Raw genomic sequence first — 15,443 nt, forward strand, 5'->3', positions numbered from 1 at the left:
TTGTTTCTTTAATAACTGAATTTTGCCTGCAAATAAGCCATTCTTTCACAGTATTTCCCAACGATGGCAGAGGAGGACAAGCCCTGAAGGAACAGGTATCAGTAATCCACTTTCCCTGACAGAACACTGTCCCTGCAGCTTCTCTGCCCAAAACCTATTCGTTTCAGAAACTTTGGGTCAAAAAAGCCTGAAACAACTAACAAGGCCAAAAGAAGCCTTCTGGTGGCAAGTGAGGTAAATTAAAATTGTTCTTATGTCTCCCAATAGAATCCATGTAAATCCCTGGCAGACTGCAAAGACAGTTCTAACAATCTACTAGTCAGGGTATTTCTTAAACAGCCGATAGTTTTTTCGCATCCCATACTAAATGAGAGCTCAGTGTTTTAGTTTTACACTGCAAGGGAACAAACTTGTTGAAGCTTAAGCTTTGTATCAAGCTCACATTTAAGTATCAGGTAACAAATATAAACAGACAATATATGAACCACCTCAGTATTAGACAATTTCAGGTACTAAGGATCACAGTGGCAGACTAACAGTTCTGAAACAGTTAAGAGCAGGAAAAAACCTGAGTTGGTTATTTTTGCTTCTCTGAATACTATGGATGAAATATAGTGCTAGAAATTCCAGCATTCTGGACTTTCTCCTAGAGGTTTTTAAAAAAACCCTAACAAATAAAAATCATGCCTAGGTGACCTGCATCACACAGATGCAAAAAAGGCACAAATATAAATTAATGTTTTAAATTAATAGGAGTAACATTTAATGTTACTCTTATTTCGGGGCTGTTGAATTCGTTAGCTGCATCTTCCTTTGAAGGTACTCATTATATAAAATCCCTTATTCATACAAGTATTCCTTAGTCTGAAAATGAAACATGGAGGAACCCAAACACTCACCAACTGGCAATGAGCATGCAGGGAAAAGCTGACACCCAATACAAAGGAATGAATTGAGAGTTTATTCCAGATGGTTCTCCTCACTTAGTATACAAGTCATCAGAATAATCTATCAAATAGACTTGGACTTTAATGATATGGTTTTCTATAATGCATTTTGGTTTTTGCTTCTAACAACCTGTTTAAAAAAAAAAGTCTGCCAGATGAAGTGTTCAGCACAAACTGCAATCCTTACTATTCGTAGAAAATATGACTTAAAAAAGGACACTATTGGGTAATTCTTATTTTAAATGTTTACACTTATAAAAATGCTTTGGAAGCTTGAAACTGAAATCCTTTGTAATTACTTTCTTCTTCCTACCTCCCTCTTCCCATCTTAAATGCCTTTATTAGCCCAGGATTATCACAAATGACAAGAGTGCAGCTGCTGATTAAAAAACAGTAGAAGATCACAAATGGATAAATTGAGTTAAAAAGAAAAAAGGAAGCTTACATGGATATTTTTTCCCAAACAAATAAAATGCATAGATGGCTACGGTATTCATCTGTTAACCTTTACAGTGTCCACCTGAGGTAGCCTTCCTAAAGAATTACTAAACAAGCCTCAAAATAATCTAAATCTTTGCATCAAGACCACTATCTCGTTGAAAGCCCACTCTCAATTTAACACCAGTGGTGATCAACAACATAACACATTTTAAAAGCTTTTGAAAAAACAGCAGGTACAGTGGACATAAACGTTAGTTCTAAATCTGCAGCCCTCAATGTACATCGTATGCACATAAATATCTCAGCTATAATACACATTCAAGATCCATCCCTAAAAGCCATACTATTATGTAAAGCACAGCCATGCTAACGTCAGGGTACAAACCATAATTCCACATCTACAAATGAAAGTAGAATTAGTGGCAGTTTATTGCCTCATACAAATTTAACCAACATGGCAACCATGCCAAAGGAATTAAAACATTTTCAGGACATATGTACAGACTGTACATTTCAGAAACATCTGAACAATAAAAATGCAAGAACAATCTCTGTGAATTACGAATTAAACTAAACAAATGGTTTGAAACCGTCAATGCATTGAATGGGTTTACAAAGGCACTTCCCTACCCAAAATAGGAAATGACAATCTGCAGCCTAGAAGGAGGTTGGAGAAGAGTGCTCATCAACTACTGAACAATCTCAACTTTAAGAAAAAATAAGCAGGACTTAATCAAACATTTATAGGATTCAATGTGATCCACTTCTGAAAGAGTTCACACAGTCTCATCTTTGTTTTTATGTTGCTTTTCTTGGCTCTCTCGTTCCGTGCTTTGGCTCCTTCGACGGTCGTGTTTGTCCGCATGGTCCTTGCTCTCACTGTGGTCATGTTTGTGGGAGCGTTCTTTGCTTCTGCTACGCTTCCTAGGCTTTTCTTTGCTGGGACTCTGGTCTCGTTTTCTGGACTTCTCAACACTATCTGTTCTCCCTCGGCTTCTGCTTCTACTTCGTTTATTAGACTTCTCTTTGCTTTCATTTTTATGTTTACTTGATTTCTCTTTGCTCCTGCTTCTGCTGCGCTTACCTGTGTTCTTACTTCGGCTCCTACTCCTATGCTTTCTTTCCCGGCTTCGACTTCTACTATGTTTTCTCTCTTTTTTGGATTCCCTCTTGTCATCCCGGTGCTTCTTGTCATCCTTGTCATCCTTGTGTCTTCTATCTTCTGCATCACCCTTACTTTTCCTTTCTTTTGATCTTTCTCTAGATCGATCTTTTTCCCTCTCGCTGCCTCTTTCCTTATCATAATCTCTCTCCTTTTTCCGGCTCCGTTCATTTTCTTTCTCTCGCTCTCTATCCCTGTCTCTTCTATCTCCTTTCCTCTCACGACTTCGACTACGGCTTCTGTACCTGTCCCTGCTTCTGCTTCGCCTCCGTTCTAGTGTGCGATCGGTACTTCGAGACCTCCGCCTTTCTTTTTCTCTCTCCTTAGCTTCACGTTCTAATCTCTGCCGTTCTCGTTCTCTTTCTAGTTCCCTATCAAAGCTAGATGATCCATGGCCTTCCCGATGATGACTTCTGCTTCTGGATCTTCTGGGAGATCTCCTGGGACTGATGGATCGTCTTGGAGACCTGTGAAAGGAAAAGATATTCAATGTGAAACACAGCCTTTGAAGTTAAGGGACCCTCTTTACTTTCAAACTTAATACTTTACGTACACAGTCTATATTTAACCATAAATACCAAATACCACCTGATTATTTTAATCCATTAGCACCCATGAACTGTTTTGCCTGTTGCCTTAAAACCTATCCCAGTGAAAAGCGTTTCTGGTAATAAGTAGTTCAAAAACGAACTTTTAACATTCGTTTTCAAAATAACGTATGTATGACCTGGAACGTCTGCGTTCTGCATGCCGGTCTATTTCTTCCATTCCCTCCTTGCCATCTTTCTTGATTTTTCTAGGCCTGCTTTTGATTTGCTGGTCAATGGTTTTCTGGACTGGCACAGGAATTCTTGGAAACAGTGTGGAAAACCATTCAAGCTTAGTGAGGAAGGAACGAAGCATCTCCCCGATGGTCATAACACAACCCCCTCCTGCCTTCACATCCAGGTCCTGCAAAATACAAGCGAAAAATACCCTGATGGTCAAAAACATTCTCTATTCATTTAAAAAAAAATTCTGCTACATTACTGCCTTCTTGAAGTCTCATGATTATGAAAGCTTACTTCTCTCACATTCTAATACATTTCCTTAGAAAAATTCAAACTCTGCGCCCTTTGGATTTGGCAGTACGTTACAGATAGGGAACGGGACTTAACACATATGCATGCAGGCACAGACTAATCCTGCAGCCATCTGGATGGTAAGGGACTGTCGATGAAGAGATTAACACAAAATCCCCATACACAGTCTGGTTACATGGTATGATCTTGTATTTTATTTAGAATGCCACAAAGTTGAGAAGTCCTCTCAAACTACATTTAATGCTCCATACTGTGGATGTACAACTGCATACCAGCATACCCAACCCTGTGGTCTAAATCATTTAGGAACTACATCATTGCCTAACTAAGAATGATCATAGAAAAACCTCTAGTACAAAATGGCATCCTAACAGAATTGGAAGCAATAGCAAACCAACTGCCATGAAGCAGTGAGGTTTCTAATTTAGAAATATGTAAAAAAATAAATAAATGAACAAATAATTGGAAACGCATAATCCATGATGACCATTGTCTCTGAAAAGGGTCATTACCGCATGAAGGCCTTCTTGCTATGCCCTCTCACAGCTCAGGACATGTTAGTCAGCTATTGTCAGTCCCAAACCTATAGTGCAAGCACACAAGGAAAGTGAGATTTGTTATCTAAACAGGAAGAGAAAATCTAAATGTAAAACTGCTTGCACTCACACACATTTAAGTGTTCAGATAAACAGTTTTTCCAAATATAATCGCTGCAGAGATCTAAAGAAGAAAAAAAGGAGTTAAACGTAGCACCTGGAGAGTATGAACAGTTCAACAAAATAAACATAAACATTTTGAAAAGTAACTCTGTGTCCTGGGAAGGTTTTCACAGCAGCATGACAAAAGATGAACTGCTTCCACATATGAAAGAACTGGAGGGAAAAGAAAATCCTGTAGGTTTAAGTAATTCCACATATATTAACTCTACCCTAGCCAAACCCAGGACAATCCTACTGAGCTTGACCAGGGCTGGTGACAAACTTACTCAGCCTCAAGCACTTTTTCCTACATAAGGCAAAGCTGCTTAGGTCAGCTGGGAAAGAAACACTAATCCCAAAAATATACTGAGACAATTTAAACAACAGTATACAAATATATGCTGACAACCCATAACTGCAAGAACTGAAAAGTACCAACTAAAAAAGGCGCTTTGAATAATGAACCATTGAAGACCTGCACAACAAATCACACTTGTGATCACTTCATTGTCCTGGGGATCAAGCTGTTTGTGGGACCCTGAAAATGAATCCACCCCACAAATGAATCCTCCTCACAAGTTACAATGCAACAGTGCAGAGAAGAGTTCAGATTAACTAGCATAACCTGGGGGAGAAGGAGCATATCACAGCAATGTAATCACGAGTTAAGCTTGGGTTGATTTTTGTTAGAAACATACAGTAACACAGGTTTACCTGAAATAACAGCTGCTTCCTTTGCACAGTGTTTTTGATACTTAGCATGAAAGAAGCTGTTTAAAATAAATACACTGTATTGCAGTCAGATACAGGTATAATGAACACTGCTTTTAATTACAAGCATTCGGACATAATTTCCAACTACAACATTTGAAATTGCTTGAAGTAGATGCCTACTGTCACATTGAAAAGGGCAAGTGATCCTTCCTGTTCCATTCTTAATCTAGGACGTAATTTAAAACCTGCTCGATAAATACAAATTCCAACAGTATGTAGCAGACTGTACATTCACAGACTGGCAAACCTCACCCACCAGGTCCTAGACAGTAAATCAGGACTATGTTACTACAGGTATTCTCCTACCTGACTGCATTAGGACAGCCTCTTTACTCAACTTCTTTAGTTAGCAGCTCCTGGGTTTTTTGTTGGTGTTTCCCCCCACCCCCCCAATTAGCAAAGACACAAAGGTTACTAGTAACAATGTCACTTGATGCAGTAATTAGGCTGTTTGTTTCTCCTCTGAAGGAACCCCAGTTTACTCCACGACATGAACATTTACAGAGATATCCAGAAACATTTTTCAAAGCGAACACTGGTTGCTACTATATACTTCTCACCCTTTTATGTAAGCAATAATTCCCCCTGACCCAGAATTAAATGCAAATTGCCAAATTTGGCATTCTCAGGAGTTACTACGCCTTGCTTAAAGTAATACTTTCTTCTAAAAACTGCACAGAAGCCGCACTCACACTGCCTGCTCTCTGCATTCTGATTCAATAAACCTCTTTCACATGGCTTTCTATTATTTGACACAGTAACATCCTCACCCATTGAAAATTCTGTCAAATCTTTAAAGTCCGGGGCCCAGCTCAGATCTACTTCCTGCACCAATTAACAAAATGACAAGAACAGTGAAACTATAGAAAACCTTATCAAACTGTTTAAACCTAAAATAGTAACATGAGAAGGAACAAAAGAAAACAAATTATTACCCTCGCCGACATACCTCTTCATCATCAAGAAAGGATTCAAACCAGTCCCATAGATCTGTAGGTGGCTGTGTGTACCTTTAAGTACAGAAAGAGTGTAGAATTTTAATACAACTTTCTGTATATTAAATTAGTCACCAGCTGATTATGTTGATACTTACCTAATATACATAAATCCAAGAGCCCTAATATATGGAGAGTCTGTATGAGTTATAAGGCCCATCACTTGCTTACGAGTGAGTTTCAGTGTAAAGAGTTTGTAGAGCAGGCAGAAGGCAGTAGACACAATTCCTCCAGTTCCAACTCCACGCACCTTTCAAAAGGAAAAAGAAAAAAAGTTAGGTGACAGCACAAGAAGTTAGAAAGATATTATCCCAAACCTCCAAAAGAAAGAACTTATGCAGGGTAAGATCTAAATCTACGAACAGAGCTATGTGGAAAAAGTAGCACTAATTGCCTCCACAGCTCCAGAACTAAGAGGAATGTATCAACTCTCTGTAATAAATACTTTCACATCCAGGGACCGAGCCAACACACAAGCTTCAGCTATGCTTGTGAAATGTATTTACCAGACAGAAAAACGTAAGAAGGCACGTACTTCTACTTACCCCGCCACACATCCCTGTCTGGCCTGCTGTTTTTCTGCTCCCCTTTTCCCATGGCTCAACGTGTGTCACCTGAATGGGTAGGAATGAAAGAAAGAATACGACAATTACCACTTCGTAATGTGTAGCTGCCTATACCAATCTAATTTAAACAAGGGATTTCCTAAATCAATCTTCTCCTACCAAATGCAGGATCAAGTCTGCGTTGTCATTAAAGCAAAGGATTTGGCCTAATTACCACATTAAGAAATTATATACAAAATAATGAAGTTTAAAAAAGCCAAAACAAACCGATGAACCCTAAACACCCACACGCTTATTCTATGCTCCACATACTTTCAAATACTTTATGACTAAACCCCATCATTACTACTTTCTACAGTGACTAAACAATTGCCTTTCTTTAAACTGTCTCTTAAGTTTAGTGATACCAGCTGATGACAGCTACAGAAGCCAGAATCTAGTCTCTTATTCATGAGTCTCATTCATGCAGTGAGTTTAACTAGAGATTTGACTATCACCCACAATAAGGACAAAAGAAGATGTCTATAAAGTATTGTATTTCAAACTAAAACCCCAGGTTTTTTCTTGTAGACTGCACAGTTATGTTCTGAAATAAAATGGTTCCCAACTACTAGTGAGTAAAGCCTGCCTATCACATCTTTTAGATCATTTAGAGATGAGTGGTACAGTTAACCAACACCATTCCTTAAATTTGACAATATGAATCATAAACAAGTTAAGAACCATAAAAACTGCCTAAGCTACACTCGAAATTGTAGAATTTAGACAAGTAAATAAAATCTGGCTCAATAAGCATGCATGTTTCCTGAACAAGTCAACTTAAAAAACCAAGCTAGACAAACAAGATACAATGGTGTTATGCTGGGTCAGGGATATGGGTTTGTGGCCTGGTTGTTCCGTAATTCACAAACTAAAATTCTTCAGCAATACACAAAACTAATTCTGTACACAATCAGATGGAGAAGCAGATACATTAACAGCTGCTGAACTGTTTGTTTGGGGTTATTTCACAGTTGCCATCTTATCCAAATAGGAAAGATGAGATATGCCAATACCACAGAATTTTAAAATCCACTATGACTTCCTGTATTGTTAGCATCATATGAGAACTTCACAAATACTTTGTGAATAATACTGCACACCTTTATGTTTATTTATGGTTTTGCCTCTCACATTTATAGGGGACAAGCAGTATAAACATGCTGGGTTTGACAAATACTAATAAAAACCCCAAAGCCCTAAAAAATACACATTTCAGAAAAAAGCATTTAAAGTTTTGATCCTACAAAGACCTCTGCACATGTTTAACTTGTGGGAACTTTTCAGATTAAATGCAGTTGAGGGCGCACACAGGGTGCTAAGATCCGGGATACAGAAAGAGGAAGTCATCCACTTTGCAGAACTGAAACAGGAGACCAAAATTACAAGCGAATCGATTCAGACATCTAGACAGAATCTGTATCTTCAAAGATGGTGCCTCTGTGACTTAAGATCATTCTTCCTGAGGATCCAGCACTCTCTCATTTTTTAAACGAGCCACTTATCTTGGTTCCCGAAGATGAATACCCACCACAGCAGCTATATTTCTGAGTGTCTCTCACTCATTCAGGGTGGGGGAAGCAAAAAACACGGAGAGAAAAGAAATACAATCAAATTCTTCCCCAATTGAAGATTAAGGCACTTAGAGAATGAAACTCTGAGACAAACAAATGAACTGACTGACTGCAGTTGAGCTCCACCAATACCAAGACAAATCACATCAAGTATTTTCACTACATCAGAAGGGTCCCTGTAAAATGCAGCAGACGCTCCAATTTTCTTAAAATGTTTCTGTTATGAGTTTTTGGGCTCTCACTATCACTTAGAAAATTGAACTTTGTTGTTTTCCATTCTGATAGTCAGAATAAGTTATTTCTATCTCATATGCAACAAGTGAGAAATTAACTGAAAATAAGCATTGTTCACAATCTGTATTCCTCTACACATTAGGATTAATTTGTCTATTTCAAATGACAGAGTGCAATGAAATGAAATGAAAAGGCTGTCGTTTAGAGGAAACACAGTAGCCCTGTCTTCCTCAGTGCAAGCAATACCAAAAACCTAACACACTGCTGTGGATATATTCACAACTGCAGTGCCCAAACTATCTTGACTTGCCCTGAGTAATGAGACAAAAAGGCTATTTTTTAATTATTTCAGAGTATACTGAAGCCCACTTACTGACACAGTAACATTACCAAGCAGAATCAATTCACCTGAGAAAAACATCTTCACAACCATCAAAGTATAGATGGACTGAAGGCAAGGGCCTCAATTATCCAAGTTTTGCTCTCTATCAGAACAAAGAATGCGGCTGTGTTGATGAGCATTAATTATGCATACCTCTACCTGGGAGCCTGGCTGGAAGGAAGCCTCGCTGCAGAACTAATTCAGCCCTACTAACAAAACAAGAACGGAGACACGGGCGCGCCGATACAGTTATCTCCCCAGCACACCCTACCTAACGCCAGGAGAAGCTCCAGAACGAGCTGGGTGCAGGGAGGAGGCCCTAACGCCTAATTACGGGAGCGGCCACGTGGAAACCCCTGCCGAAACCCCCTCCAGCCATCACCGCACCTCCAGCGCAGCTACACGGGCTGCCGGCAACTCGAGGCTGCGGGGAGCGCTCGTTCCTAGGAGCGGCAGCCAGGCCGGGTCCCCTCCCCGCTCTCTCCGACGGAAAGCGCAGTCCTCAGACGGCCATTTCGTCCCCACTGGCCTGGCTCCCGCTGCCCACTTCAAAACTACAATTCCCAAACTCGGGCCCGACTCGGAACACGCTCCTTGCGTAAGGGAGAGAGAGCAGCATCCCTGAAACCGCCAATCGAGCAGTTAAAAGAAAAAGGGGGAAAAAAAAGGAAGAAAGGAAATGTTGTTCCCGTCCCTTACCACGACATAAGGGGCAAGAAGGCGGAATGGAGAATCGGCAGGCCGCATCCGAGCCTTCCCTTCCCGACGCGCCAGCCACCGACAGGCTCGGGACGGGCGCCAGCGCTGCCCCGAGCAGCCCGCGGCGCCCAGGGCGCGGCCCGCAGGCTCACCTTGAAGTAGATCTCGTCCACCACTTCGTGGTAAGTCTTGAGCTCGTAGAGCTGCACCTTGAAGTAAGGCGACGAGAGGATGTTGGTGAGGATCATGGGGTTCAGGTTCATGGTCTTCTCGTTCCCCCACAGCGGCAGCACGTTGCCCTGTTTGCCCGAGGCCGCCGGCTTGGGGGCTCCGCTCTGCAGCTGCTGCTGGGCCGGAGGGACGGCGCCAGGCTGGTGCTGGGCCGCCTGCTGCCCTTGGCAGTTGCCGGCGCCGACAGCGGGGCTGTTGTTGGCCATGGCGGCTCGTGGCCCGGAGCGGAGGCGCGCGGCCTGCGAGGCGGACGAGCGGCCGCACCACACCAGAGCGCGGGCTGCCGGGCCGGGCGCTGCCTCCGCCAACCGCCGACAAGATGGCGGCCTCCGCGGAAGTGACGGCTTCGCCTTCCGGGGCCGAGTCGACCAATCCCCGCGAGGAAGCGCGGCGGCGGCGCCGGGCGGGGGCGGGAGAGAAGCGGCAGAGGTTGGGGCGTCCCTACCCCCCGGGGCTCTGTCCCGCCGGGTGGCTGCTCCTCCCCCACGTCGGCCGCCTCACGGGGCCGGGGAGGCGACACCCGCCAGCTCCCCCTTCGCGCCTCTGAGCCGCCGTGTCCTCCGCCTGACGCTCCCCTCCTCTCTGCCGCCTAGGCCGCGGGCCCTCCGTAACGCGAGATGCGAAGCCAGCGACTCGGCCGGCTTGGAAGCGGGTCCCGGCGGTCGCCCTCGGGGCTGCTGGCGGGGCCAGGGCACGGCGGGAGCAGAGGAGCGAACAGGGAACGACAGGCTGGCCTAGCGCGTGAATCGGGGGCGACGCGGCGGCCGCGGTACAGCACAGCCTGCGCACTGAAACAGTTCTGCGGCCCGCGCCCCCGGCCGGCACCTGGCGGCGGCCGAGCCGCTTCCAGAGGCTTGTGCCAGGCCCAGAACGCGGTAACCTCCTCCCGCTGCTGCTGAGTTCAGGCCGAACGGCCCTTTCTGACGCGAGTGGTGCCGCGTGCGGGCTGGGTTCCTGCCTTTGAAAACAAACCGCTGGATTTAAGAAAGGAACTGGCTACGTCTAAATGCCATCAGGAAACCAGACGAGATAAATCCTCCACTTTTTGCCTGAAATACATCTAAGAGACTAACCGAATTTTCAGATTGCATTTAACTCGGTACTCAAAGGTTTCCAACAGGTTTTGAATTGCAGGTGGTTTTCTTGCAGACGCAAAATGCTTCAGTGTCAGGCCTTAACCTGCACAGGAGACAGACTGAGTGCTCAGTTTAAAAGAACCATCAAGAGATGCTAAACATCAAATGACTTCAAAAAAGTAACTGAAAGTCCACCAAAATTACTGCAAACTGAGCATGGTGGCAATAAAATACATTCAGTTGTACCCACAGAAAAGGGCTCCGCATTGCTCAGTGTGTCAAGGTAGAGGTGGAGGGGGAAGTTGGTATGAAAGCACCCATGGAAATGCCATCTTTACATGCGTGCTATTGGAAACTAAATTCCGAATTTAAAACCAAGGAGAGAAATACAGCTGGGAGTAACATCAAAATATCTTCACTTTTCATCACATTGAAAAACCCAAGAAACACTGAATGATCTTCGTAACTCCAGCCCCTTAACATACCTTAGAGCTTGTACTGTAGCAGAACAGGGTTCTTATCAGGGCCCTACCAGCGGCTCTAGGCCTGTTTGACTCTCTAGGCTCCTGTCCTGGTTTCAGTTAGGCTGGAGTTCATTTCTTTCCTAATAGCGATAGAATGCCGTGTTTGGGAGTCAGGATGGGAGCAGTGCTGATATCACCCTGATGTTCCTAATCACTGCCAAGCAATCAAGGACTTTTCCAGTTGTTCATATTTCCCTGCTAACAAGAAGGGAGGGAACGCAGCCAGGACAGGTGACTCAAGCTGGCCGAAGGGGGTGTTCCATGCCAGTTACATCCTGCTCAGTATAAAGCAGGCTGGTGAGGGGAGGAGCGGGCGGCTCCAGGACCTGCAGTTTTTGGGGACGGTCGGGTTCCGGGGTGGCTCTGGGCTGCACGGCCTGAGTTGTGGGTTCGGAGAGAAACTGCATCCTGTATCAACAGTTTCATATATTTTGTGCCCTAAGGTCCTGTTGTCACTGTTATATCTTTCTGCTATTCTAGGAAACTACCCTTAGCCCAACCTGCGGGCTTTTGGTTTCTTGGCTTTAGGGGTTTTTTTCCCTTTTGCTTCTCTAACAATAACATGCTTAATTTGGGGCTATATTGAACTGAATACAACTTGAATATTCAGTTTGAAGTTACAGATCATAATGGAAAAATTATCTTTGAACTGAAGCTTCTTAGAACCTAATTGCCTAAGACCTCCTTTGAGCAGGGGGCTTGCTAAACTGCTAAAGGTCCATTTCAACAAATCCTTCTACAATTCCTTGAGACTGTTAACTAGAGTACTAATGCATGAGGACCACCCCCCCAAACTTCAAACAGATTAAATAAAAAGAGGTTTTTTTCCACTGAGAGAAAACAATAAAAAACTGATCTAATGGGGAATAATCAGAAGAATTTCAAAACTTTTTCCTAGCAAGAAAAAGCTCAAACAGCCTGGAGTCAGAGCAGATTGTCAGGTTTAAAACTACCTGCTAGTAACACTTCTCCATCCTTTTTAGGTTTCCCATCATCAAAAGATTGTATCACCACCTACCATGGAGCAATAAAGAAAAGGTATTTCTGTGATTATATAGTTTGATAATGGAGAATTAAACATCTGATAATTCTGAAGGTTTCACTTATGGGGTACTTTGAGTAGGATCACAGAGTATTAGAAGTTTCTGTAAATTCACTTTTACTGTATACTGTAACTTTACTACCACGCTTCTGAATAACCTTTTTTATTCTTAAGCATATCATAGTGAACTAGGACTAAAATTTTACAACATTTAAATGAAAATTTTAAAAACAAGTTTTTAGTTAATATAGCATTTTAAGCCAGGAAGTTAAAGACGTGTATTACTAGACTTTACATTATCTACAGTAAAAAAATTCTGCAGTTTAATACATATTTAAAAAGTATCTATAAGCTATCTACAGTTTTGATTTTTTTACTTTATAAGATATCTATAAACTTTAGTTTAATAGATATACTAAACGATACTTAAAGGTTAAATAATAACAGCCAAAAAGAACAACTGTACTACAAAAGAAAGAGCTTTGAATCAATATGTGGGAATTTGTTTTTTTCACAAAAAAAAACCTAATTTAAAACTAAAAATCTATTTACTGGTCTAGCTAAAGGAATTTAATTGGAATTTTTCCATATATAAGTATACTTCCTATACATGGCCAGATTGGGTTATACACACCTTTAAATCTTGTTGGCGGAAAACTCTTAAAAAAAATTGACCCACTGTTATATATTTTGCAAAAGTAAACTTCCTATTTAAGCAAAGATTGGTAATATTATAACATTTAAAACCCATTTGCAATCCAAACTCTGCCTTAATATCAACTCTTATTTGCCCACATCACTATTAGCACTTCACTATCATCACAGAAAAACAATGAAAAATTGTACAGATAACTCCCTATTTCTCATAAACAAAAGCAAATATAATGACAAGCTAATACCTTTTGTATTTTACAACCCGGAAAACAAAATGCACTAAAACCAGAACAGAACCATCACAGTAACTTGAAATACCTGAAAAAAACCAAGGCTGGATTTCTCACTTGCAAGCACACATACATACACCTCCTGGCTGCTAAAGGAACAACACAGCTAACAGGTTATTAACTATATATGCTCTGCCTAGGCCTTGCCCTGTAAAATTTAGTTTTAACTATGAGTTCTGGCTAACCTTTTGTCACAGACAACTAACAACACAGAATCTTCTAAAATCTTACTAAAACAAAAAGCACTGGAACTCCTCTCAGTGCCAGGCACCTTAACTACTCTACCCTTTTTATATGGCAGCCCCACCCTGTGATTAGCAAATTGCTTTACAAGCTTGTAAACAAAGTAACAGGAGATTTAAGAGTTGTGTTTTCTTTTCTACTCTACATCCAAACAGCTGTGTCCTCTTTAAATTACAAATTTCACCCCAATATGGAAAATACCGAATGAAATCCTGAAAAAATCCCCATCAACTTTCTGTTTTTGCAGCCTCCACCTTGCTCACCCTGGCACAGCCGGTGCACTGCGATCATGACCAGCTTTCCCTATGGGGAACCCCGCACACCTCTGCAGGGACTGCGCTACAGAACCCAGCAGCACCAGGGACGGGAGTGCTGTTCGGTGTGAAAATTAGGCACACACACACCCTCTGCCAATCACCTTTTAATTACACAGGAAGAGGCTGGCACAGGCAGAGATAAATAGAACAGGGGCTGCACAGGTGATGCTAATGGATGGGGTTGTGCTAAGGGGCATTAGAGAACGTGCTTCTTTAGGAAAAGGTACAACTGGTTGCTCCTGAGGCGCAGGAGTCAGGCTGGGGGGCAGCCCGCTGCCCTTCCCGGGGAGCAGTTTCCCGGCGCTCCTGATGCTGCTGAAGCGTCGAAGCTTTCCGCTCGCAGGTGCGGCTCCAGACTCCGTACGCATGCGGGAGCGGCCTGGCGCGGGCGGAAGCGATAGGCGGCCCTTTCTCCTCGGGCGCCTGGCGATAGGCCCGCCCGCGCCGCGCGGCCGGCTGTGCGCCTGCCCGCAGCTCCCGCCTGAGGCAGCGCGACGCGCTTTTCCCGCCCGCCGCGGCCGGGGCTGGTGGTGTGGCGTTGTGTGGGAGGCGGTTGTTTGCAGGGGGTCAGGTGAAGGGGGGTGCCCGGGGGATGGTTGGGGCCGCTCCGCTATAGCGCTTGCGGGTCCTGCAGAGAGCGAGGAGTAGCCGCCCCGGGAGGGGCTTGCTGTCGGTAGAGGGCAAGGACTGGGCAGGCTGCGGGGCTGAGGCGGCAGGGCTGGGGTGAGGAGGTGGGTGCCTGAGGCTGGCTCCTTCGCAGGTTGCTACTGAGGGAAGGCGAACGGGCTCACTTTGCTCCCGAGGCAACTGGCTGGCCGGAACGCTGAGCCGGTTTCCTGGCTTTGAACAGGTAATAATATGTATGTTGAATATATAGATTTAGGTATAAAAGACCCTGTAGGGCGGTCAAGTTGTGGGCAGGTTCCACTCAGTTGCTCTGGTTGTGTTGGACCCACTTCTCCTTAGACATGCTAGTGAGCTCAGGGCGGGAGGATGGCTCTGTGCCCACAGGACCTTGTTCCTTCACTTACGTGATTCCCATGGAGTTCCTTTATCATCAGGGCCTTTTTTTAGGTTTAATGGGGATATTTCTTGTTAATATTTATGTGTATTAAGGTGTATTTTTTAATAAAAGGTGGGAGAGTTGCAAGTGCACGGATGGTTTTGACTAATGCCATGTTGAGTTATGTTAGATTACTTACAAAATGTATTCACTAATAGTAAGGTTTAGCTTATAGCAAAGCTACAGCCTAGCAGAACCTTTCCTCCTGCATAATAGACTAATGATTAAAATATTTCCTACTGGCTGTTACGCTGTAGCCATACATATACAAAATCATCTGAAATTGTAAGATAAAAGAAATGATAGATGGGAGACACAAAGGCACCTGAGCAAGAAATTGTTTTTCTGCACTTGCTAGAAAAACTAAGGAAGATTTCGTGTGCTACAGCTGCGTATGCACTTTGTAGGAT

The 15,443-nt window shown here is 43.2% G+C and overlaps 1 protein-coding gene across 2 annotated transcripts; it reads right to left on the reverse strand.

Annotated features, from left to right (window-relative positions):
* Positions 1 to 942: 942 nt before the first annotated feature.
* PRPF38B (pre-mRNA processing factor 38B) lies at positions 943 to 10,102 on the reverse strand. Of its 2 annotated transcripts, XM_084266237.1 has the most exons (6): positions 9,746 to 10,102; positions 6,645 to 6,713; positions 6,198 to 6,349; positions 6,054 to 6,114; positions 3,278 to 3,501; positions 943 to 3,017 (listed from the first exon to the last, which is right to left on the reverse strand). In XM_084266237.1, the coding sequence occupies exons 1-6, from the start codon at positions 10,028 to 10,030 to the stop codon at positions 2,165 to 2,167; spliced, it is 1,644 nt and encodes a 547-aa protein (XP_084122363.1). In that variant the 5' UTR covers positions 10,031 to 10,102; the 3' UTR covers positions 943 to 2,164. The 2 variants fall into 2 exon arrangements, with proteins under 2 accessions (XP_084122363.1, XP_084122364.1); XM_084266238.1 differs by lacking the exons at positions 6,054 to 6,114; positions 6,198 to 6,349; positions 6,645 to 6,713; positions 9,746 to 10,102 and adding an exon at positions 4,145 to 4,269.
* Between the last annotated feature and the right edge of the window lie 5,341 nt (positions 10,103 to 15,443).

The sequence above is a fragment of the Gallinula chloropus genome (genome assembly GCF_964237585.1).
Source record: "Gallinula chloropus genome assembly, chromosome: 6".
Classification (NCBI taxonomy): Eukaryota; Metazoa; Chordata; class Aves; order Gruiformes; family Rallidae; genus Gallinula; species Gallinula chloropus.